This window comes from Monodelphis domestica, chromosome 8 (assembly GCF_027887165.1).
Source record: "Monodelphis domestica isolate mMonDom1 chromosome 8, mMonDom1.pri, whole genome shotgun sequence".
NCBI classification, from domain to species: Eukaryota; Metazoa; Chordata; class Mammalia; order Didelphimorphia; family Didelphidae; genus Monodelphis; species Monodelphis domestica.
Genome location: NC_077234.1, coordinates 182,288,798 through 182,314,229, shown reverse-complemented (window position 1 = coordinate 182,314,229; position 25,432 = coordinate 182,288,798). Strand labels below are relative to the sequence as shown.

Here is a 25,432-nt window from a genome sequence, read left to right as displayed (position 1 = left end):
CATCTTACCACAATCCCAGGCACGTGTTTGACTAGAAAATATTTACATCTCCTTCAGTCACGTGATATCTCAAGCATCATGCATGAATGAGGCGATTTAAATATCATCACTCTATAAAGTGGGACACAAAGTGAGGAACACGACTTAATCACTTCTCTAACACAGAGACAGTGAGGGTCTGGGCTAGCTTTCACCCAAAAGCAGAACCTCACAGTGCCTCAGAACACCAAGGCTGCGTGTTTCATGTAGTGAAGAGTCCATGAGAGACACCCAGTGTTCAGATCTCCAATACCTTACATAAATTTTAAAAAAAGAATTGTTGAGATCTCTCACTTTTATATCATCTGCATTTCTCAGCATATCCCCGATTCTCCCTCCCAGGGAGCCATTCCATGTAACGAAGAACAAATCAAAGTTGAGGGTGGTGGGGCAGACAGTTCAGCAGAACTAACCAACACATTGAAAAAAAATGTGACATGCATGTGGGATTATTCACCCAGAATCCCATTTCTAGCATGCAGCAGATGGAAGTGTCTTTCCTCGGCATTCAAAGTTGGTCATAATACTTTCACAGCATCCAGTTTTGATTTACGGTTATTGTTGTTCTATTTACATCAAGGTTGTCATGGAATAGAATATCTGTCGGACTATTTTATAGGAGTTCACATTATCTTCTCGTGCTTCTCTGTATTCATCATATTCACGACTTGAGATAGCAGGAAAACATGCCATTACTTTAATGCCCCACATCTTATTAAGCCACTCTCTAGCTGAAGGTAATTTGTTTCCAGTTTTTTTGCTACTAGAAAAAAAAAATGCTGTTCTAAACATTTCGGTATATATGAAGTCTTTCTTTTTGTCACTGACCTTCCCAGCACACATTTCTAGTAGTAGAATCTTTAGGTCCAAGATATATGGCCACAGGGTCCTTTTTTCCTTTTTCACATATTCCCAGCTGCTTTCCAGAATGATTTTCAGCTCCACCATGAGGGTACTATATAGAGTCCTTGCCTTTCCACAGCCCCTTGATTTCCACAACAACCTTTGTCATCAATTCACTGAGTGTGTGATGTGAAACCTCACAGTTCTTTTGGTTAGTAAATCTTATTACTTATGATCTGATTGTTAATTGTAGTGTTCTTAAAAATCCCGTAGATCTGATCATAAGAGTCTTCCTGGATGTTAAATGCCAAGATAATAAAAATTAAAATGATAAAAAACTGGGCAAGAAAATGGACCCAGAGCCATGAACAATGGATGTGCTCACAGGAACACACACTTCATTAGAAGTCTAAAGAAACTATCTTCTTTTGGAACTTAACTCTATGTTCCTTACATTTATTTCTGAAAGCAAAAATAGGTCCGGAATTCATGGCTATACAGACAGACATACATTACTGCTTGTCATTATAAATAACTTTAGCAGGTTTATAAGAACCATTAAATCTCTTAGTCATCCATTTCCCATAGGAACATTCTTTCTCAAAAGGTCAAATAGGTAGGTATGTAGAAAGTAACATTTCAATTTTGTTTCCCTCACCTTATTTTTCTGAGGAAGGGGCAAATGGCTCTGTAATAGTCTCTTCTTTCCTCCTTTTTTTCTTAAAAATCCAAATCTGGTTAATATTGTAACAACTATCAGAAGGAATATTTTAGTCCTCAAGATGTGATGCAAAACAGGGGTTAGAACAAATTCTGTTATCCTTCAAGGTGCCAGATAAACAGATGAATCCTCCATGGAAGTGAAGTGAATTTTAAGTAAACACAAAAATCAGAAGCAAAAGGGAGAAGGGATGGAAGAGGAAAGACCAAAACAAGTCAATTTAATTTAACAAATTTACTAAGCTCCTGTTATATGCATTATGCTATGGTCTGGGAAGGATAAAAGGCTTGAATGCCCATTTGAAGTTTACATAATGTGAGGATGCATCATATCCATTCCTCTACTAAATAATTATAAAATAATGCATAATAAGTGCATGATTGGAACAAAATGCTATTTAAAAACGGAGAAGGTAAAGGATATTTTAAACTCATGGAATCAGAGATTTCACGGAAGAAGTGGCAGTTGGTTTTAGGGAACGGGAAGAATTTAGTTGTCTTGAGTGGAGTGTAGAATTGAAGTCATGGGGAACAGAAGGACACAGGCTTGGGAATGGAAAGAAAAGGACAGGCAAGGGAGTGTGGCTATCTGTGGATAATTAAGTCTGCTAAGATTACTGGCTATATAGTTTGGATATATAGAGAGATAAATGGTTTGGAATAGGGTAGCTAGGTGGCACAGTGGATAGATTACTAGATCTAGAGTCAGGAAGGTTCATGTATCTGGGTTCAAATCTGGTCACAGACACTTACTAGCTGTGTGACCCTGGGCAAGTCACTTAACTCTGTTTGCCTCTGTTTCCTCATTTGTAAAATGAATTGGAGACAGAAATGGCAAACCATCCCAGTGTCTTTGCCAAGAAAATCCCAGATGGGATCACAAAGAATCAGATATAACTGAAAATGACTGAACAACAAAAATTTGAGATAAGAATAAAAAATTAGGAAGAATATGACCAGGTTTATGCTGAATGGAATAAATGGACATTTTCTAAGCATTTACAGGCCAAAGATTAAGATTAGGATACCAAATGACGAGGGCAAAGGCAATCCTTGTCCTCAAGGGTTTCATTTTCTGATAGGGGAAACCACACAAAGGGAAATAGCAGCCAGACATTTGTACAGTGCTTTCATTTGCAAAGTGTTTTATATATGCATGCATACATACATGTGTATGTTATGTGTGGATGTGTGTGTATTCAAAACAACTCTGTGAGGCAAGTGCTATTATTACATTCATTTTACAAATTAGGAAACCTGGACCTGGCCAGGGTTAAATGTCCTGCCCAGGGCCATACAGCAGGATTTAAACTCTGGTCTTCCTGACTTCCAAGTCCAGGGCTTTACTCCTATGGCACTGAAGAACGGTGGGTGAAGCTGCAGAAGATTAGACCGTCAGCAACATGAAGGGCAGACAGGAGGGGGCACGGAGGCTCCTTCAAGCAACTGAGTTAGGCAGATAAGGGTGGTAGAGTCCAAAATGAAGAGGAGGAAAGAGGTATTACAGAAACAGAACGGGGAGAATTGGAAAGTGGATAGAAGAGGTAGAAGGGGGAGGGGTGGGACAGAAAACACTCAAGTCCCAAACGGAGAAGATAAAAGGGCAGAGTCACAAGAAATAGAGTTGGGGGGAGAGAGATCCGGAGCGGAAGATCTGGGTCTGGAATTCGGAAAATGGTCGAAGATGGGGAATCATCTGTGAAGTTACGACAACCAAAGCTGGAGGAGTTAGAGAGATTGTTCTAGATTTATTATAGAATAACGAGGGCTGGAACAGAATCTCAATGGATCAAGAAGAGCTCTGGAGACAAGGAAGTAGCAAGTAGGGGGAAAAGAGTCCAGACAGTTCCTGACTTCAAGGGACTCACAATGGAACAGGGGAAAGGATCAGCAAATATATACAAACAAGCTATAGATAGGATAAACAGGAAATGATGAGAAGACAAGCCCTAGAATGAAGCAGGGGTGGTGAAAGGTCATGTTCCAAGATGGGATTTTAGTAGGGCTTAAAAGGAAGCCAGTGGGTCAAGAAGATGAGGCAGAGCATTGTGGGCATGGGGGACCGCCGAGGAAAACAGGTGGCACTGAGATTGGAGCATCTTACTCAAAGAACAGCAAGGACGCCAGGGTCACTAGATCAAAGAGGATGTGGCAGAGAGCTGGGTGTAAGAACAGTTAAAAGTTAAGACTGGCCTAGGCTTTGAATGCCAGAGGACTTTCTATCTGAAGGAAACAGGGGGCTGCTGAAGTTCCCTGAAGTGGGATTTGTGAGACAACGTTGGAGCCATGCTTCAGGAAAGTCATCCTGGTGGCTGAATGACTGATGGATTGGCCTGGGAAGAGGCTTGTGAAGCAGTCAGACATCCCTTGAGTTGCTGAGGGCTTGCATCCGAGCCATGTTACAGAAGAAAAGGGGAAGATTCAAGAGAGGTTGCAAAGGCCAAAGGCAGGCCACAAAGGGATGGGGTGAGACTTCAGGAGTCAAGGATGGCGCTTAGGCTGAGAGGCTGCGGACCACAGTGTCCTTGGCTGGAACAGGGAGAGGAGGAGAGGGAGAAGACTTGGGGGGGAGGGAGAGAAGAAAGTGAGTTTCCAATGTGTGGAGGGGAGGATGTTTACAGGACATGAACTTTGAGCTGTCTGAAAGGCAATTGGAGATATGAGATTGGAAATCAGCAGAGATTAGGGTAGGATAGGTAGAGCTGTGAATCACTCCCATAGTTATTCATTAAATCCATGGGTGCTGTTGAGATTACCAAAGGATGAGAAAGGAGTGAGAGTGAGAGAAGAGAAAGTGGAGGTATATTTAGATGATATTTTCATGGAGGTTAACCTCAAAGGGACAAAACAGAATAGAGCAATAGTTCCAGGGGTGGAAGGCACTAGGGAGGGTGTTTTTGAGGGTGAGGGGCATGGGCATGTTGGTAGGCATTAGAGAAGGGGCCTTGAGAGAGACTGAAAAAGGACTGCATGGGGAGGATGGTGGGGCAACCTGTTGAAGGAGGTGGTATGGAGTCGAATCACCCAGCCTTGATGGAGACAGAGAAAAGAAGAGAATGGCAGAAGGCATATGAGCAATATGAGAAAGTGGGGAGCAGAGGAACTCACAGTGAATGGCTTCAATTTTTTCTAAAAACTATAATGTGAAGTTCTCAGTTGAAAGGGCAGGAAAAGAGGGAGTCATGAAAGGTTTGAGGAGGGATGAGGTTTAGAAGAGCTGCTATGAGAGTGGGACAGTGAACTGATAAGGGAGGTATATGACTGCCTAACAGTGGCAATGAGTCAATGGAGTTTGTGTACAACTACTTTATTACTTAAATGTTTCATTTTGCAATGGTCAAAACTCTCAGGACAGGACTGGGGAAATGACTAGTTAGGTGGTAAAAGTGAGGTAAGATAACCCTGGATGTTGATAAGCTCTAAGAATACCAAAAGGCATTTTTTTTAAAAAGGCTGCTACTTTGTTAATTCTATCTAATCTTGATTATTATTAACAAGCAAATTGCCTTCCTATTTGTCATCCTTTCTACATATTTTATGGACAACTGAATTTCTCCAACTAGTACAATCTGCTTTGTCAAGGGTTGGTGGTGGTTGTTGTTTTTAATCTTCCCTTTGTTTCATTTTGATCAAAGAGAGGGGAGGGAAGAAGAGAAGGAAATGGAGGCAGTTGGGGGGGGGGGGTCTCCTTTTTTGGCTTTCTATCCTCAGCACTAAGAACATACCATTTTCTTCCATTAGGGGAAGTCTTGCAAATTTACCTTGGGCTTTCTGACAGGTTTCCTAGTTTACCAAAGTCAACTTTGTTCTTCAAATTTTTCTACTATTCATAAAGATTCATTTACACATTCATAAAACACAGAGAATTCACAGGATGAAATGACAATGCCTCATAATATAGGAAAAATCATTGTTTAATATTAATTACAACAATGTAGCATAAACATTGTAGTAGTCAATACCAGGACATTATCTGTGACATTTAGATTAAAATTTTCTCCAGAGTTATTGTAAATGGATGCTCTAGATTTCCTAAACAAATGATTGGCATTAAGAAAGTCTATACAAAGGCAGTCAGTTGTTTAATGTCCAGGATGTTGTGACACATGGTGAGACAAACAAGCACATACATCATTAAGTACACCAAAAAGAATTTCAGATGCTACATTTCAAACACAGTTTAGAACTGAAAGTGCTTCACATCTATAGGATAAGAAATGGCTTCATCTCCTCATCCATAAAAGGTGAGAGCAAAGAAGTAACCCTTTCAAAGGTTAAATACACAGTGCCCCATTTTTAATGTTTATATCAAATTCCCAACCCCTCAGAAGGTCACACGGTGAAATGTAGAGAGTGTATGTACAAAAGAACAAATTTTTAAAAAGAAACACTCAAGATGCATTTTCTTTGCTCCCCAAAAACCTGACTTATTAATTCATGGTTTGGGATATACAGAAAGAAAAAGCAATGCATTAACATGGTCATCTTAATGACCATCCCCTATATGAAGGAATGAGACATTAAAAACACCATCAAACTTGAATTAAATACTTCATTCTACTATTTAAGGCATGTTCTGTAAGAGATCTATTCTGGCATATGCTGTAGGCTAGAGTAGTTCTTCAGTTAGGACAGATGTTATATCTCTCAGCAAAGAGACACAGCAATACCACCTTTTACAAAGTGATGGAGAGAAGGTCAGATCAAAGTTGTTCCTGAGTTAAAATCTGCTAAAGAAGGCAAACTTAAATACTTTCCTCCTTTGTACTGTCTTTCTGTGCAATTTCCTTTTAACTGTAGGCAATTAAGTAACAAAATCCAGTTTAAGAAAACTTTCTAAATAAAAAGCCTGAAACTTTTTAGTCTTGTCATATCTGCATTAAATATGAACTACAGCATATTAGAAATTCTGAATCTTGAATTAGAACAAAAAATTCACCTTAGTTTCCCCCCTACATTTTCTCATCAATTAGCCATATCACACCAAAGGGTTTGTGTGTACAATGTTTCTAAAAAGAAGACTAATTATGCCACTGAGTTAACTCAAACAAATTCAGGACCAGAACCTTTAATGAGATGAAGTTGAGAAGAAACCACAATCATCAGAGGGATCCACATCCTTTTACAGTGACCATTCCAAAGGATGAAGTATATCAGAGTACAGGTATTTTTAGGGGGAAATGCTCCCATTGTCTTATGCCTAGTATTCAGAAAATTCCTAAATTCAGTTAACCACCTTTCTGGGTACAGGCTACATGAATCATACCTGATAATCCTCTGTTGCCAGAGGCTAGCTAGTCTTTCTGAGCCTTCTGCCAAGAGCCCCACTGTACAGCATTGCAGGTTTTTGTCTCTTAATTTTTGCACATGCTCTATGAAACAATTCACTTCATTTTAAAGCTGACTTAATCAGAAAAAAAGGAAATAATCTGTATGAAATATAAAACACTGAAGTTCCTGGGATCATAGTTCTTATACCACTGAAGCAGAACAGAAAGTGGTTGTTCTCCAGGCAAGGCTTTCACCTACTCCAAGCCACTGATAAGATTTCTGAATGCAAGACTGAGGCTGCCTGAAAAAAAAATGTAATCCCAGACTTCCATTTCCCCATCAGTTTTGTAGTTTATACATAGGGTGTGCAGAAAGGGTGGGAAAGGAAGAGAGGGAAAGTTTAAACTTTTAAACTTTCAGTTGGCTGGGCATAAAATGTATATTGCTTTATTCTTGCCAGAGAAGGGAAAACCTCTCCCACTGAGCATTGTGCTAACATTTGCTGCATCCTGATGGAAAAATAGATCTCATAGAATTTGGACTGGCCCAATAAAGAAACCCTACCCATGAATGTTAGCTCATGATATTACCTCTATTTGTTTTTGTTGGCTGCAGTGATTGTATAATAAATAATACATTTTATTTACATAATATGGTTTTAGATTCCTCTTTTTGTAGGGAGGACAAACAGTGCATTTCATCAAGTTGCTAACGAGCTATACATAAAAGTCTATGTGTGATCTCAAAAAATAGAATAACTAAGCATTGATAATCACATTAATTAGACAAAGGAGACAATTGCATATATCTTTAATTGGCCACAGTAGTGGAGCATGTCAATTTCTCAAAGAAACATATGAATCATGGGCTCTTTGTTTAAACTAGTCAAATGATCCTGGGCTCAGAACTTTTGCATCCTTAAGATTTTTAATACTGTTTTCAGCAAAGACTTATAAGCCATTTTAATGCTTGGACAGGCATAAATAAGGTTAAATTTTTAAGTGTACTAGAACAGAATGTATTTTTAAATGTGTGATGTGAACTTGGAACAAATATAAAGTTCTACCAATAGAATTCAGAGGTTTTTATCCTCCACTCAGATGAATGCATGATTATGCTTTCTAACCCTTGTGACCATAAAGATAAGAGGGAAGGAAATTCTAGCATGGTGTCAGCCCAGATACAGCAACCATGTATGCATTAAAAATTATAGATATTTACAAGAAATATATATGTATATATTTATATATGTTCAATTAAAAGTCACTGATGAGAAACACAAGCTTTTAGTCAGTCACTGCACTTTCTGTAAAATGAGGTAATTTAGATGCTAACAAATTTAATTTAATGCAGTTCAGGAGCCATGGTCTCTATCATCACATATGGACTCTTCACTAAATGGCTTCATCTTTCTATACACACGATAAACAAGATCTTTTCTATACATATGACAGGCAAGATAACTACTCCATTCAGTTATATCCTGCTTTGCAGTGCTCTTGATGTAATTCTGACAAATGTCAGAAGGCATCCCCAGCTTGGACTAAATAACTGGTCTTTCAATAGAAAGAAAAAAAGGCAAGTTCGTTATAAATTGGTTTCATCCCAAGCAGGATCATTCATATTCTTTAAGACTTTCCTTACAAGCTTTTCCAGGTCTTTTCGTGCTCTCTGTTCTTCTTCTAAAGATTTCTTCATCTTTTTGTTATCCTGAAAAAAAGATGACATTTTCATTTATTTTCGGCACTGAACAGAACTTTTCCTTCCCCAAAATACATCCAAGAAAAGAATTCCAAGGACTCATTTAATGAAAGTCTGGTGCAGATTCTAGTGCTGTTACGATGTAATATATTTATTCAATACTCCAAAAGAGCTGACATAATTTCCTGGCATCATGAAGGAGAAGTGCCTGATGGAAACTTCATTTAAGTGTTTTTTTATGTATAACTGCTACTGAGATCCAAAACATGTCATAAAATTTGTCCCAATGTCCCTCATTAAAGATTCTTTTTTAATACAGGAACATTTGTTGATACAATCCCTTTGTGATGATGCATCATAAGAAAGCAGAAAATAAGAAAATATACTATGTGCCCATTTCCTGCTCCTTTCTGGTTCACAATTACCAACAAGCACTTTGCAAAGGAATCAAATTAATGATGTGTCATACTGCAAGCAATGGGATGACTGTTGAATAATCACTCATTCTCAGATAAGACTATAAATTCATGCCTAGAGAAAAACAATGGGAACAAGCCATAAGATTACAATTTTCTCCAAAAATAAAATACCATTTCTTCTATTCTGACTAAAAAGAGGCAATAATTTAGCACCTATTGAGAGATGACAGTGTTTTTAAAGGTGATGATGGAACTAAGTACCTGTCCACCTGGCTAATTTGCTGAGTATCACTTCTTTGGAATGCTGGGAAGAAATAGTCCTGTGGGAATGGACCAACTTGCCCTCACTAATCATAAGAGAAGTATTAGGATGAGGTTTCACAAACCAAGAAAGTTGGAATTTCTTTTTTTTGGGGGGGGGTTAACATTTTTTTATTTGGTCAATTTCAAACATTATTCCTTGGTTACAAAAATCATTTTCTATTCCTCCCTCCCATCCCCTCACCCCTCCCATAGTCGACACGCAATTCCACTGGGTATTACATGTGACATTGCTCAGAACCCATTTCCATGTTGTTGGTGTTTGTACTAGGATGTTCATTTAGAGTCTACATCCCCAATCATATCCCCCTCAACCCATGGAATCAAGCAGTTGTTTTTCTTCTGTGTTTCTGCTCCCACAGTTTTCCCTCTGAATGTGGATAGTGGTTTTTCTCATAGATCCCTCCAGGTTGTTCAGGATCACTGCATTGCAACTAATGGAGAAGTCGATTACATTCGATTGTACCACAGTGTATCAGTCTCTGTGTATAATGCTCTCCTGGTTCTGCTCCTCTGACTCTGCATCAATTCCTGGAGGTTGTTCCATTCCCCATGGAATTTCTCCACTTTATTATTACTTTGAGCACAATAATATTCCATCACCATAAGTAGGGATTTCTTAATAGTTTCTCTGATATGGTGTTCAAGGTCATATCATGTTAGTCCTGTGGCTTTAAATTTATTCCTCTCAGAATCCAAATGAGCTAGGAAGTCTACCATCAGAATTATATTTAAAATGCAATTATACTGAGCTAACCTCTGATATATCAGATACCTTTTGGCTTGGCACTTTTCAGCTGCAGAGGATCATTAATCATGGGAAAAGGACATAAGAAATAAGGAAGTAAAAGGGGTAGGGAGTTCTTTTTGAGACCCTCTCTGTCAACATGAGTAATTTCTGTTTCACTGAAGCTTCTGGAAGAAAGCTGTTAATTGCTAGCTAATCAAATAAAGCTTAACAACATCCAGTGTAAAAAGCAAGCTGCACTTAGAAGGCCCCAGCAATTAAGCACTAACAAAAAGAACTTTGGCAGGAATTTTGCAGAGACCTGAGTAGGCTGGACCATGTTTGTGATTTCATGAAAGACCAAAAAAAAACCCTATATTTGAAGAAGTATATGTTGACCTCCCTACTCAAGATGATGAGAAAGCACAGTAGGAATATTGGTCTACTTTCTACTTTGTCAAGAAACAAAATCTTCTTTGGAAAGAATGGAAATAAGTTTTCAAAAAGGAAAAGAATCTGAGGGCACAGAGAGGAATCTCCATCTTCTGCCTGGTTAAAGGATAAAAGAACTATCATGGAGAAGGAAGGAAAGTATTTCATAGGTATATGAGCATCTGCTTTTAGCCACTACAGCTGAACTTTCTAAACAGGAAGTGGTTTCTTGTGCATCAAAGGAAAGCTGAGAGGGATCTGGAGCCACCAGGAGAGCCATCATCCAGTGGCTATGAAAGGACGAAGAATTAAGTAGTAATAACTCCCTAATGAGGGCTATCAACAAGGCCATTCATTAAACGACATGAACAACAGTCCTCTTCTGAGAGCATATATCCATGACATATTGAAAAGATTCCTAATAAACCATAATAAATCTGATAACTGCTACCTAGTTTTAACGATTTCCATGAGGAAATTATATGAATGCTGTCAAAATAAACTTGGGAAACAAGGCTGAGAAATTTTAAGTTCCAGGGAAAAACTGAAGACTGTGAACTGTTTTCATATTGTTGTCAACTGAAAAAAAAAAAGAGAACTGGGAAATTAATAGCTTGTTTAAAAAGATAGTATCTGATCAAGTCTTTCACATTAGTTTATTTTAAGGTTTTATTTTGGGGTTTGGGTTTTGAGTATTTTCTTACAATAATGACCAATATGGAAGTACTGAATTGCTCACCATCTCCAAAAAGGGGGAGGAAGGGATAGAGGGAGAAAACTTGGATCTTATAATTTTGGAAAACATATATTGAAATTTGTTATAACAAGCAATCAGAAAAATAAAATATCTTTGAATAAAATTTTTAAAAAGAAGATGGTGTATGAGAATAGGTCCTGTATTTCTAAACCATGGCTTAAATACAGGAATGAGAATCTAGGAATAGACAGAATCTAGTGAGAATTAGTAAAACAAAAACATTTCTCTTGAGCCTCTGATAATCAGAAAGAGACTACCCATCTGAATTTATCAAGCCAAGTCCTAAAGAGAGCTGGAGAATCAGCAAAGGAAGACTATCAGGAGAATGGATGAGTATTACTGAGGCAGAATACGGTTTTATAAGTAATAGTCCATGTTAGATTAACTTCATTTTCCCTTCTGATAGTGGTACTAGATGGTACATTAGGGACAAGTCATAGAAACTGCAAACCTGGATTCCTATAACCTTATTGAGCAGAGTCTCTCATGTTATCCTGTAGACAATGGGGAAAGAGATGGATTAGATGATATTACAGTTAAGTGCATTTGAAACTAGTTGAATGCCAAAACTCAAAAAGGTAGTAAATAATGGGTTGATACCAACTTGGAAGGAAGATCCCAATGGTTTGTTCCAACTGTTTTTGGCCCTATGCCAATCAACATTTTTATTACTAGTATAGATGAAGGCCTAAATCTAATATTGATTCTAAAATTTCCAGGTCACACATAACAGAGAAAAATAGCGAACACTTTGGGTAATAGAGTCAGAATCCAAAAAGGCAAGTTAGAACACTGTGCCAAATCAAATGAGATGAAATAGGGGCAAATGTAAAGTCCCATACCTGAATTTAAAAAATTAACTGTACGAGTCTTGAACAAATAGGGGTAAGGATATGTCTAGAAAAGAGTTCATCTGAAAAAGATCTGTGTTTATTTTAGAAAATTTCAAACTCAGTGAGTCAACAATGTGAAATAATTGCCCCCCAAAAGCTAATGTGATAGGCTGCATCAAGTGACAAGAGTGTCTACTATACCAAAAGTCATGGAATATCATACTCAGGTCCCAGGACTGCATTTTAGGAGGAACTATGGCAAACTGGTGAACTCCAAGGAGAGGAGAAAAGGATAATCAAGGGACTGATAACCATATCAAAAGAGGATTAATTTAAATAATTGGGCATATTTAGCCTGGAGAAGAGACGACTTAAGAATTAGAGGATGAGAAATGACAGTAATCTTTCAAGTAGAGCAAGTTGCCATTATTCAAAGATAATTGGTATCAGAAAAGGGCTACGTAAAATGATATCAGCTTTAAAAAAGTATTAACAGTCTTATTGGGTGTTACCTTGAAAACAAGGCAGAACAATATAGTTTACATTTTAAACTATACACTAATCTTAGAATGAGCAAAGAATAAAGTAAGTCTCGATTCTTATTTTAAGGGGTTTAATTTTTTCTAAGACCTTGTATAGCAGAATGATCTTTGGCACTATGTTTGATTTTCATAGCATGATAAAAAGAGATCAATATTGCAAAAATATTTGAGGATTTCATTTATTTTCTAAAAGTCCTCTTCATGCTTTGATAGTCAAATTATTCTCTTTTGAAGCGCCTAAGAACAATCAGTGGGACACTGGCAATTTGTTAGAGGATAGGAAGAAGATAGATACTATAGTGAAGTTGGGTAGAATGTCTGAGGGAAGTGTACTTCTATAAGTGGTTAGTTCATAGTCAAAATTTTCATTTTATGAGAAATTTTTGCTGCCCACATAACCTATATGAATAAAAAGCTGGTCTCAAGAGTGAGGAAAACCTCTGACTTATAATGTCAAGTTAAGACTAGTTTCCAGGACAGTTACTTATCTGCATTGGTAGACAAAGTTTTAGCATAGGGAGTTTCATATACCAATGAAAATATAGGTCTAGACCATAATAAAATGCAACCTTATAACAGGAGGACTAAGAAGGAGAATGAAAAGGGTTGTTGAAAAGGGATTAGATTTATTCTACTTGTGCCCAGATGGTAGAAAAATCAGATAATTTGCAGACAAAAGGATGGAAGCTGTAGCAATTCAAATTCGGTTTCAATTTGAGGAAAAATATCCTAAAAATTAGAATCGGCCCTTGTTATCAGAGGATAAATGGCACAAGAAAAGCATACCTCCTTGAAAGTGGAGGAAAGTGTTGCCTTCAGAAACAGTGAATTCCCTTTTATTGGATATTTTCAAGTAAAGGAACCTAAGTGTAAAGTATTTCTATGAAACTTTTCTGTAGGGCTGAAGCTATATTCCATTCTTATTCTGGCACCCAAGATATCTTACATGATAAGGTAAGGATGAGTGGTATTTTTTGCCTGTGGTCACCAGGCTCAACTAAATAGCTAGAGAGAACCATTTTTGGAACTGCTGAACTGCTTAGGCCATTTTATTGAAAAACAAAACCAAACCAAACCAAACCTGTGCATCCTCCTTCCATCTCTTTAACAAGTATGTGCTATATTTCATTAAGACATCAAAATATTTGAAGACATGATTTTCTATACATATTTGGGGACATGTGTATGCACATATGCATGTTTACATTTATAAAGAATTTTCTTTCTGACTTACTATATGAATATATGGTTGTTAACCCACCTGTCTTAATTCCTGGACTTCATCTTTTAATGCATATACTGTGTCAACAAGACTCCTGAAAATAAAATATGATTTGATATATTAAATACTGCTATAAAGTTGAGAAGCTATTTCAAAATGCTTAGTCAAGAGAGCACCTGTCAGAGTACTTATTAAGTCAATGTTGTTGCTCTATACTCTTGAATCTTAATTTTTCTAATGTTACAATGTTGACACCTGAATTGAAGGGATTTAAACTCAAATGATTTTTTTAAGTGGAAGAATTCTTACCCAAAGCAAAACTAAATCTGTAAAAGAAGAGTAAAGCTTTTACAACCATAAGCCCACCCTCACTCAACTTCACCAATGACACTGGTGGCCCCCTCCCAGGAATAGAATGGGGGCAGAGGCAGCAAGCAGATAACAAATTTTTAATTTGCAATCCCGCTTTGAATTGTTGGAAAACATCTTACTTTTCCTCTATCACAGTCTGACCATTACTTTTAGTTTCTTCAACTATGATTTTCTCTTCTTCTGGGAGCAGAACTTGGGGAGCAGATTCTTTACGGGAACCTAGGATCATTAAGAAGAATTTCAAATAAGTACAGTACTAACACTAAACGAAACGATTTGACATTTACAAGTTCTCAACTATTCTCAGGGTCAGGCATTTTGTGTCAGCCAATCCCAGGTCATTATATCATTTTGCTTTCCCTAATACCTCAAAGACTCTTTCCAAGAGTGTAAAGTAAAAAGAAAAACCAATCTTCTGAACCTTTTTAGACTCAAAACTTATCACAAACATTTATTTAAAACTGAGATTTTCCATTAGGGAATGAATAAAAAGCTTTGGGTCATATTCTGGCTAGAAAGCATCATCAATTTGATGCAACATTTTAAAAAATATATATAATTGGCCATAGTAATATATACATCTTAAAAACACAAACACATATGCATGACCATTAAAACATTTAAATTTAAAATGAGGCCTGAAAAGAGAACTAGAACTGTTATGGAATTTGAAATGGGAAAAAATCAAAATTTAGTTCAGTGGTTCTTTCTTAAGGATTATTTTCCAAATTTTCAGGAATATAAACAACTGTCTACGTAAAGAATAAGAAAATAATCAACAGGTTAGGCATGCTAATCCATAGGCTTAGCATGTAGCACAATGCCTTGACACACAATAGGTACTCAATAAATGTATAATGAAAGAATGAAGACTGCATTGCTCTGACAAGCTCAAAAAATTGGGGCAGTTGTTCTTTTAAATGAAGACTGGCATATGTGAGAGATCATAACAACAATCAAATCTTTTTAAATAAAGAAAAAAGTACAATTATGGCAAAGCTCTAGAAAATATTATTAATACTCTGGGAAAGTATATGTTATATAATATAGATTTAAGGCTGAGAAACCATTATCTATCTACCACAAGTAGATTTGTGATAAATTACCAATTAAAAAAAATATGTAGTTCTACAAATATATGAACCCATATGTTTAGGAAGTAATGTAGTAAGTTGTCACATCTGGGGCCCTTCAATTTCAGGATTGCCATTCTTTGATTTCACTAGTCAGTTATTTCCAAGGATATTTATTGAACACCTTTGTGGTCACTGAATTGTGCTAGATGCTACTTTTAAAAATCCAAATAAACCCCCAAAGTTACTATATTATAGCTGTCTTCAAAGAAGATATAATTATTTGTGTCTTACTTTAAGTTTATTCTTTTCCTAATGAATTAAAGGATTTAGCAATCACTGAAACATAAATTCAGAGGCTTTATAAAGTAATCCTACTGTATAACCATTCTTTTAACATAGCTTATCTAGGGGCTCTGAAACACACAAGGCGTTGCTCAGTAGTAGATTTAGCCAGATTTAAAAAAAAAACAATAAAGGGAAGAAGCTTCAGAAGTATTCAGAATAATCATTTTGGTGTTCTCACATAAAATATTTAACTGTATCTGATATCTGGTAATAACCAAGCCCTGGACAAGTGAGAAAGAAATACAGTCCTGAATGCACCAAGTCTAATTTTCTGGTATGTTTATTACTAAATTACTTAAATGCTATTTCAAGGAAGGTACCTTCCTATCAATGTTCTTGAGAGAAAAATGTCATGATGTTTTATCACAATTTTGTTTGGAGCATCAAACTGTTGTCTTGTTCACACTACCCACCTTCACAGATAAAACACACAATATTCTTTATATACTGAGGAGATATGGAATCATCACTCTAAAGGTAAGTTAGGCTATGACTTATAATTATGTCCCCCCCCAAAGTGACCAATCTCTTAGGAGTGATCTATTAACAACAACAATAATAATTTTTAAAACTCATAAGTATCTATTATATACATTTGAGGGGCCTTCATTCCTTAGTCTGGCAGATATACGAGATAACTCCAAATTTCTCTTCTATATTTTTTACTAGAAACCCTCAATTTAATAATGGGAATGCAGCTAGGCCATAAAATCTACATGGAAAGAAGCTGCTAGAAAAGTGCCACCAAAATTAAGTGACAGGGGAAAGCACCTGGAACAACTGTTAGGTTAATAATAACAATAAATTATGGTGATGATCAAAGTGCTATTTCTTTTGATCTTCACAACACTACTGATACAGAATTCAGAAAGCTAAAGGGGATTCGTATACCTTTTACATGAAAAAAAATGTTAGTTGTATCAGCATAAGAAGAATTTAATGTTTGTTATTTATCTACAAATGAACCAAAATATGCACAGGGTTATTCCACATTTGTAGGAGGGGAGAAGTCTCTTAATTATTCATGCAAAGAATATCAGCCTGATGTAGCTAGTACTTATTGGAATAAAAAGCTGAGCTATGTAAATTTTCCCACTGTTATCAGTTATCCAATTTGTATTATACTAATTCTTAACAGATGACTCATACACTGTTCAAATCAGAAGAACATTAGTTTTATATTTATGTCATATTCAATTTGTAATTCTATACCTCCTCAAAACAGAATAGGGTAATGATAGCTTAAAAAAAAAAAGATCATTTCACATTACTGTGTACTGAAAACAGTGGTTCCTATACAAAGTGCATGTTTCCAAATTTAATTCAAAAGATTTCTTGAGGCTATAATATATTTTGAAAAATGGAACAGTCCAGATTTCTAGTCCTTCTATCCTGTATGGTTCAGATCATACTGGTTTTTAATAGATTTTACTTATAGTTTTCAAAAAGAATAACAACAGGTTCTTGCCATTTGTCTTCAAATGAGACTATTATGTGATCCATAATAAAGTGCTATTTTGTAGAGGAAGTGTGTATATGTTGGGGGAGGGTTCTCAAAAACACTGATAAAAATCACTTAATCTCTACATCTCAGTTTCTTCATACTTAAAATGTAATGACAATACTAATACACTTTGGAGAACTGGTATTATAATGGTTACCAAACAAAAATACTAGTGTTAATACATTCTGGAACAACAGAACTTGCCTTTAGTATTCTTAAAGAAAAACAAAAATCTCCCTGAAAAATAGGAAATCTTAGTTTTTAATTCAAAATATACAGGCTATCTTGTTTTAAAAAATAAAACCTCCCGAGAGATCTTCATTAATACACACACACTTCATTAGCTACTACTATTACTTATGCTTCATATGCATTTTATACTATTTGTACATGCATCTGGTACATGTGAACATGTATATATGTATGTGTGTTTATATGTGTATATATGAATGGCAATGTACATGCCATAAAAGATAAAGTTGATATTGGACTTCTATTAATGGTATGTCTGCCTTAGCCATGGATATCTGATTTTTTAAAATTGTCATAATTTAAAATGTCTTCAGAAAATGGTTGAGGGGAAGACTTTTTGTGAAGATTTAAAATATTAAGCTCTAAAAAGCTCTATAGTGATAATCTATGTCTCCCTTCTAAATCTTTACTAAAGTACTATAAAATGTGAAATTCTAAATTTGAGCTTATTAAAGTTACAAAGTAATAGTTTTCAATATTTGTAAAAATTTAAAGCGCTACATAAGATAAATTACAATAGCAGCAACCATTTCTATGACACTGATGAATAAAAAAGCTGGTTATTTCTTATTCAAATAAACTTTTAAAAAGATGACAAGCTGAAAGTACCTAACAGAATGATAAAAAGGGAATAAAATTTAATATTTGTAGATGCTGCCGTGGTGATTCTTCCCCCAAATTTATGTTACGTACACGAATCAAAAATCACCCTCCAAGAAAATTCCACAAATATTTAATTTTGATGAAACATCACCTATAATCCTATAAAGCTGTGTTTATACAATCCCAAACAAACTGATTTTAGGGGGGGAAATATAAAGTCAAACAATTAATTATAGGCTCACAAAACATCAGAAGATGAGATACTGAAGTCTTCTAGTCCAACTCCCTCATTTTACAACTGAACAAATCAACTAAGAAACTAAAGTGACCTGCTGAAGGCCATTGTGTGACTTAAATCTTAGGCCAGTGTACGTTTCACTAAACTCTACTAAAAAGCAATATTTTGTCAAAGTCCTTATTAACTAGAAGTTTGATTTTAATTTAAAAATTCCCATTTTCAAAAAGGGTTTGTAGTAGAACCACAACCTAAAAACTTAAATTTTAAGAGGCTATTTTATTAGCTCTGAGAGAGCCTTACAAGAGTAGCAAGATTATTAGCATATTATAAATATAAAAAGGTTTACAGTACTAATATTTCTAATAATCACCTATTTAAAAAGGAAATAATATTACCACATTAATTTGAAAGAAGAAACTAATTCTTTAATAAAAGTTTTCCAGATGCTAAATGAACATGGCTGACCAGCAAGGTTATGATAAAATTCTCATTCTTTTTGGTTTTTGGCCAAAATCTAACATCGTTTTTAGGAAATCTTTCATGTTTATTTTTATCCAGCTCTCTCCCACCTACCTAATCAATGTCAGAGAGAACTTGCAAGAACTTTGTCTCATAAGAATAAAAAAAAAAGTTGTTCTTATCACTATTTATTGCAAAGAAGGGGATGGGATGTATTTTCTGTAAAAGACTAAACTTCTTTGAAATAACAGGGAAGAAATAAACAGAAGAATAAATACATGGAAAGAAATGACCAAATATTATCTAGAACTTCTTTAACTCTGAGAAAATGAAAATCCTAGTGCTAGGGAGGGCTTTTAAAAATGTTTTTATCATCTGGCTTTCATTTATACAATGTGATTTTTAGAAGAACAGCCAAATAGTATAAAACTTTAAGCTATTCTGTTTTCCCCCATGTGACAATTAAATATTAAAAGCCACAGGCTAGCAAATGCAAAATTTATTTCAACTGTACATAACAGATGTCTTTTTTTTTTTTTATAAAACAAACACTTCATTGCCATATGCGACCACAAACAATAATATGCATACTGTACAATACAATGCAACATTCAGATATACATCCAATTTGTATTCTCAAATGGCGGTCACCTAAAAGATGGCTTTTCCCATTCACAAATGAAATCCACAATATATATATATATATGTATATATATTTCAATGCTTTATGTTATTATATACACATTACTGTGTTTTGGCAGCTTTATGCAAAACACTCAAATAATAGATCATAATGTGATTTATGGTAAATACTAATTCATTGGAAACATCATTTAAGCCATGTGCAAAAGTATTGAAAATGGCTCACACCTACCTTCTAATTCATATTCTTCATTCTTTCATTATTATACTAACTGTATACATATATTACAGAATTGCATAAACATAAGGTACTATCATCAGCTTTAGTTCCACAAAAATAGAAACATTGAACCTTTGGACTGCATATCACCATTGCCACACTGGTATATCTTTTTGTTAGTTTGTTAAAGCCTGCAGCACTAATACTTTTAAACCAGTTCACAACAATTAATGGTGTAAGACAAAAACAAAACAAATTAAAAACCCAAAGGATAACCAAAAACAAACAAACAAAAAAAAACCACCAGATTTTTCTTATTCTGTAGTGGCCTTAGCTTCAACAAAAAAAATCACCACAATGATGTTAACTTCTACAATAAAGACTTTGGTGCATAGAGCATTAATAAAAATTTCAGATCTCTATTACCAAAAAGTCCCTTAGCGTAATAAAGAAAAATTCAAGTATAGTAATAACTAAATTTAAATATTGTGATAAGTACAATTACATAGTAAATATACACATAACAGAGTTCTTCTGAGTAATGGCTATGAAAACAATGCAGAAAGCATTAATAAATATTTGCCCCACAGGTTAAATATCAGAAAAGGATAACTATGATATGAAAATTATAATAAAAACTATAGTACTTCTGGCTTCATTACATTACAAAGTGAGCACATATGTTGTAGTACTGTCAACTTTCTTAGAAAATTAAAATTTCAATTTTCCATGTTAATACACTGCACATATAAAAACCTAGTCACCTTAGGGTGACTCTGGATTCTTAAAATGGGGTCTGCGTGTGTGTGTGTGTGTGTGTGTGTGTGTGTGTGTGTGTGTGTGTATGTACATACACATGTGTACACATCACTTTGTATTGGCCAACCTTCTTTAAAATGAGAGTGGGAAAACAAATTAAATTAGTGGCTACACTGCAGCCAACAGAAATTTCAGAGATGAGCAGCTTTGCTAAGGTATTTTATTAAGACTCACCTTCCTTGAACAATCAACTCATATCACATTAAAACATGAAGTGCTAAATGTATTGGCTTTTTTCTCTCAGGTTTGGCAGATATTCATTAGCACCTTTGGGCTGGTGAGCAACAGGCTCCACCCTCTAGGAAAGAAATATGTGTATAAATTGTGCTACAATTCTATAAAAAAGGAAAACCAGGACACTGAATCCATATATTTGTGCATGTGTAGATATGCTCAGGGGCTTGGAGGGGTGATAAAGGGAGAGGCAGATTACAATCACCTGGAATTACAGCCATCCTAAGGAAAGGAAGAAATGAAAATACTCAAATGTTATTCTTCATTTATTATGGCATTTTGTTTCCTGATACTGAATTCAGTAAATATTTAAAACAACGCTATGGTTCTATTTTGACACCAAGAAAGAGAACACAAATTTCCCTCTAATAATGACCCAGATGCAGATTTGAAAGCTACAACTGAATGTAATGGTGCTATCACATTCAGTTCTTTGTGAAGCAAAAATCAGAGTCTGAGTGAGGCCAGTGAAACCCTCTTACAACAAATCCCACAAAACTAAGGAATATTTTCTTTTCTTTTTTTTTTTTTTGAGAAAGAATTTTCCTTAATTGTGATCTGCATGGCAACCTTGTGACTTCTAGAACAGCCTTGAACATTTAGGAAAGATTTTGTTTACATATGGGATTGCCGTAATAAGGTTTCACTGTGGTTGGTTGCTGAAAACAAATAAATGTGTGCTCATGGCTATTACATACACAGTAAATACATATGTCAGGGATGCAGCCAAGCTATGACTGAAGCCAAAGCATCTGATCTCTAAGTATACCTACCAAAGGCCAGCCTCAGCACAGTGTACCTGCAAGTTCCCGAGGCTAAATGCATAAGCTCTCAGAACCTCAACTTTTGGCAATATGTGTACCCATTTCCTTGGATCCGTTTGGCAGGAATTTTTCTTACATGAGTCAGTGGTGGTGGTTGTCTAAGGGAAGGGCTAAGTAATGCTTTGCAACAACTGGGCACTTAAATGAAGTTCACAACATCTTTACCTGGGGAACTTCCATACTATGGCCAAACTGGGACTGTGAGGATGAACATAAATAATGCTTTCCCAGGACCATATCATGAAGCATGGAGTTCTGCAGAGGGAAGATACAATCTCAACTTATGAAGTAGATCCTTCTTCATCCATACCTGTCGAGGCAAAGAACCTATGCTAGCAGTGTAAAAGGAAGGCTCCAAATGATTACAAAATGCTCTTGGCAGATTGTTCAGATCCATGGACATCCTAATTAATTTTATAGTACTTTCACTGCACATTTTTATCTTTCTCATTGCTATTTTATTCTATGCCTACTTAATCTGTGTGTTTATCATACATAGAAAATTCAACCATAATAAGGCTAAAAAGTAGCTCCATATTGCTGGCACTTAGATCACAAACCTGTATGGTTTCAGTACAAAATACAAAACGTTCACACTACTGTATCCAAAAAAAGGAAACAGTTTCTACACTGACATATTCCAAAAACAAACCATTGGAAGCTACAAATCAATAGCTGTCAATAATAGTAAAGTAACATCAACAAAAAACCCAACAACAACAACAACAACAACAAAAACCAACTCAAGTATATCCTTACGTGAATATACTGTCTCCCTTTAGTAGCAGTGAGATTATTTGAATGTGTATTTAAGTTGGCAATCAAGCCTCCACCATGTACAATGGAAAATATCAGAAACGCTCTCAAAAGTTGTTAAAATATCACATTAAAAAGAGACGAGGAACAGCGAGAAAACATCTAAGAAAAGCAGGCTGTGATACAACAAGCATTTGTTAAAAAAAGCTCAGAAGTGCATTAGTTCTGGTGAGAGATATATGAGCAACAGCTCTTACGAGATGTAGAACCCATTCTGTAACTATGGGCTGTCCATATACTGTCATAGTCAGAGTCTTCCGAGAGGTCTGAAGGCTCCAAACGAGAAAGGCTACTGCGACGACCCAAGGAGTCTAGACTTGATTGGTCATCATCAGCCAAGACGTGATTATGCATCAGGTCAGTGCCTTGCCATGCTAAGGATGTATGGGTGAAATGAAATGGCAGGTGTGGATAGGCAGAGGTGGGATGAGGAGGAAAACATACAGGAATAGCCACAACCAAAAAACATGAAACAAAAGCAAAAAAGGTGATGGGAAGAGAAGGAAAAGAGAAAATATTGTTAACAAAAAAGGCATCAAAGCTTACCTATCCATATTTCTCTCTGGGTTTTCATACTCTAAGAATAACTTAGAATAAAGACTAGAAAAATCAAACTAGATCTTATCTTTAGGAATAAAACTAGATCACAATATAATTTTTAAACTGTTACTTTAAGTTATTCATTTTTGACTTTTTAAGAAATATTAAATCCTACTATAAGAGACAATTCTGCAAATGCTTGACCATTAATAACATCTAAAATTTTATATTGCACAACAAATTAAGTCTGTCTTACTTTATATTTGTAAAAAGAAAGATGGCTAATTAAAATGTTGTTCTTGTCATTAAAGGGACAGATTGGTAGACTGCAAAATAATTTTAAAATATATTTGACTTACTTCCTTATTTCTTCAGCTAGCTCTCTGCCAAGACTAGAAATCACCAGTAGTCATCTTAATGAATGGGAAGGGTGTGTGTGCCTAAACTTACCTTCTCAAATATGACCACTGTAAAAATTTCAGAGTGGAAAAAGGAATTAAATAGAGTCCACTTCCTTCTCTTTTCCCCACCTCCCATGCCATACTTTGTGTGGGTGTTGCCAAGCTCCTTAATGGAATTTATGAAAATTAAGTCAATAGAATTACACAAAACCAAAAGCCATGGGAGGTGGGTGCGCCATAAACATTTTGTGCTTCTATTAACTAGGATGTGAACCCTGATTGGGAGCGCTGTCACCAAAGAACAGATTCAAGAAAAGAAGTGTGCAGCAAAGTTGCTAATGTTAAAAAGAGGACACTAAGAGCAAGTGGGAATAAAATGGCTAAATAGAAGAGACCCCAGGAGCAGCTGAAGGGAACAGTAAGTATAGCTGCCAAGGCAATTGTGATAGAGAAACACGAAAAACAGGAAAAGAGGTAAGGAGGTGGAATCCTCCAGTGGAACAACAACTCAAAGTGATACAAAAAAAACTCCTTTTGTTTGTAGCAATCTATCAGTGGGACAAGTGTCTCTGCTCCTTCTCTTGGTCACACCAAAGTTAATTTAGCTTCCAAACCTTAACAAGAATAAACAAAGGACCATTTTTGTTGAAAATAGGAAGGCAGATTTTATGAGGTGAGTGGCTATTATTCCCTAGACACAAATATTAACACAAAAATAGTTTTAGCTTATAAAGTCTACCCATACTCAGATGTACAATGTACATAACTGATTTTAATAATGTGCTGTGCACATATTTCATTTTAAGTACCACTTTTACTAATCTTTTAAGTAAAAACTAATACTTTCCCCAACATGGAATATGGTTGGGTTGTCTATATAAATTTGTCACAACATAATAAATAGAATAAAGGCTTCAATCTACCCACCCTTCAGTTCTTAATATTTTGACTATATCATCAATTTTTAAAAACTGAAACAAAATAATGTAGTGTCCAATGCTTTTCTTGTATAGGAATAATGGAAATACATTTTAGAGAGGCAAAGTAGCACATGGGTAGATGTGTGCAAATTACAGGTTGTCAATCCCCTTCAGGCAGCCAGAAGCAGCAAAGCCATGAGCATGTTCAATGGCAACATTTCATAACTATGAAAAAGAAATCTTGCAATAGAGAAAATACAATCCCAGGTGACTTCATTTCTCTGAGACCAATGATTAAAATTTTCCTTTAAAAATATTTGTAATTAAAGGCTTCTCAAATTATTTTTTAACAAGACTAATATTCTAGTAACTTTTTGGCATCCCAAAATCCCAAAAATTAATTTTAACACTTTTATTCAACAATTTATACATACATACACACATAAACAGTAAATTTTTGATTATTCACAGATTAATTATACATCTGTGTATTGCCTAGGACTTTTAATCTTCCCTTTAGCTCCTATATGAGTCATCCCAATACTTTTTGCCAAGAAGAAACAAAATATAAATCAGTCAGTTCTGGTAGTTGGTAACAAACAGTTCTGGTAAAGTCTCAATAGAATGGAAAAGTTTAAAACTAGGCACTAAGTAATAATTTAAAATTCCATTTCAGTGATTCTTGTTAAGACTCATATCTAGTACAGGGCATCTTTTCAAGGGACCCAAAGGACTCCTAAAGGGCATAGGAACCATTTTAATCTCTTTTTCTAGGTGGAAAGTGAATGATGAAAAAAAAAGATGACATCAAAACTAGAATCATGGTCTGTTCATTATAAAGTACAATATTCAGACAATACATTTAAAAAGCAGATGAAAAACTGTGGATTCTGAATATTATAGTAAATTGTATATACCCAGTAGACTTTGCAATATCAAAAAGAATGTGGAAGTCTGGAGAATATTTGTCTTATTTGGTAAGATTAATTATTGATGAATACTGCTGATTTGGGGTAGAGATTATGCTTTTTAAAAAATATATTCATAAAAGTTATATATATTAGAGATTCACACTTTTGTATGTGGTCCTTTTTTGTGTTCTTTGAATATGGAAATGTTCAAATGTGTTAATGGTTATCCAGTTCATAATAATAAAAGAAATTTTTAAAAAATCATTAAACACGAAAATACCAATAATATTTTACATCAATAACACATAAATCTAAGCATATGATTATTTGGGAATTTTAAAAAATTTGTCAAATGAGTTTCCTTAATTAATGATTACCCAAATATAAAAAAGATTATTTTAGCAGCAAATTTTATTTTAATTTATATGT

General features: G+C 35.3%; 1 protein-coding gene across 10 annotated transcripts in view; it reads right to left on the bottom strand.

The window, feature by feature from the left end:
• Window positions 1–5,500: 5,500 nt before the first annotated feature.
• Window positions 5,501–25,432, bottom strand: part of ARHGEF7 (Rho guanine nucleotide exchange factor 7) — a 381,786-nt gene continuing 361,854 nt past the window's right edge. For 7 of the 10 annotated variants that reach the window (XM_056807962.1, XM_007501284.2, XM_056807965.1 and 4 more), the window contains 3 exons: window positions 14,319–14,418; window positions 13,867–13,921; window positions 5,501–8,583 (listed from right to left, as the gene is read on the bottom strand). In XM_056807962.1, the coding sequence (XP_056663940.1) occupies window positions 8,461–8,583; window positions 13,867–13,921; window positions 14,319–14,418 (278 nt within the window). In that variant the 3' untranslated portion in view covers window positions 5,501–8,460. Of the gene's footprint in view, window positions 8,584–13,866; window positions 13,922–14,318; window positions 14,419–19,160; window positions 22,606–25,432 lie in introns of those variants that run through there. The other 3 variants (XM_056807964.1, XM_056807963.1, XM_007501282.2) reach the window with 2 other exon arrangements.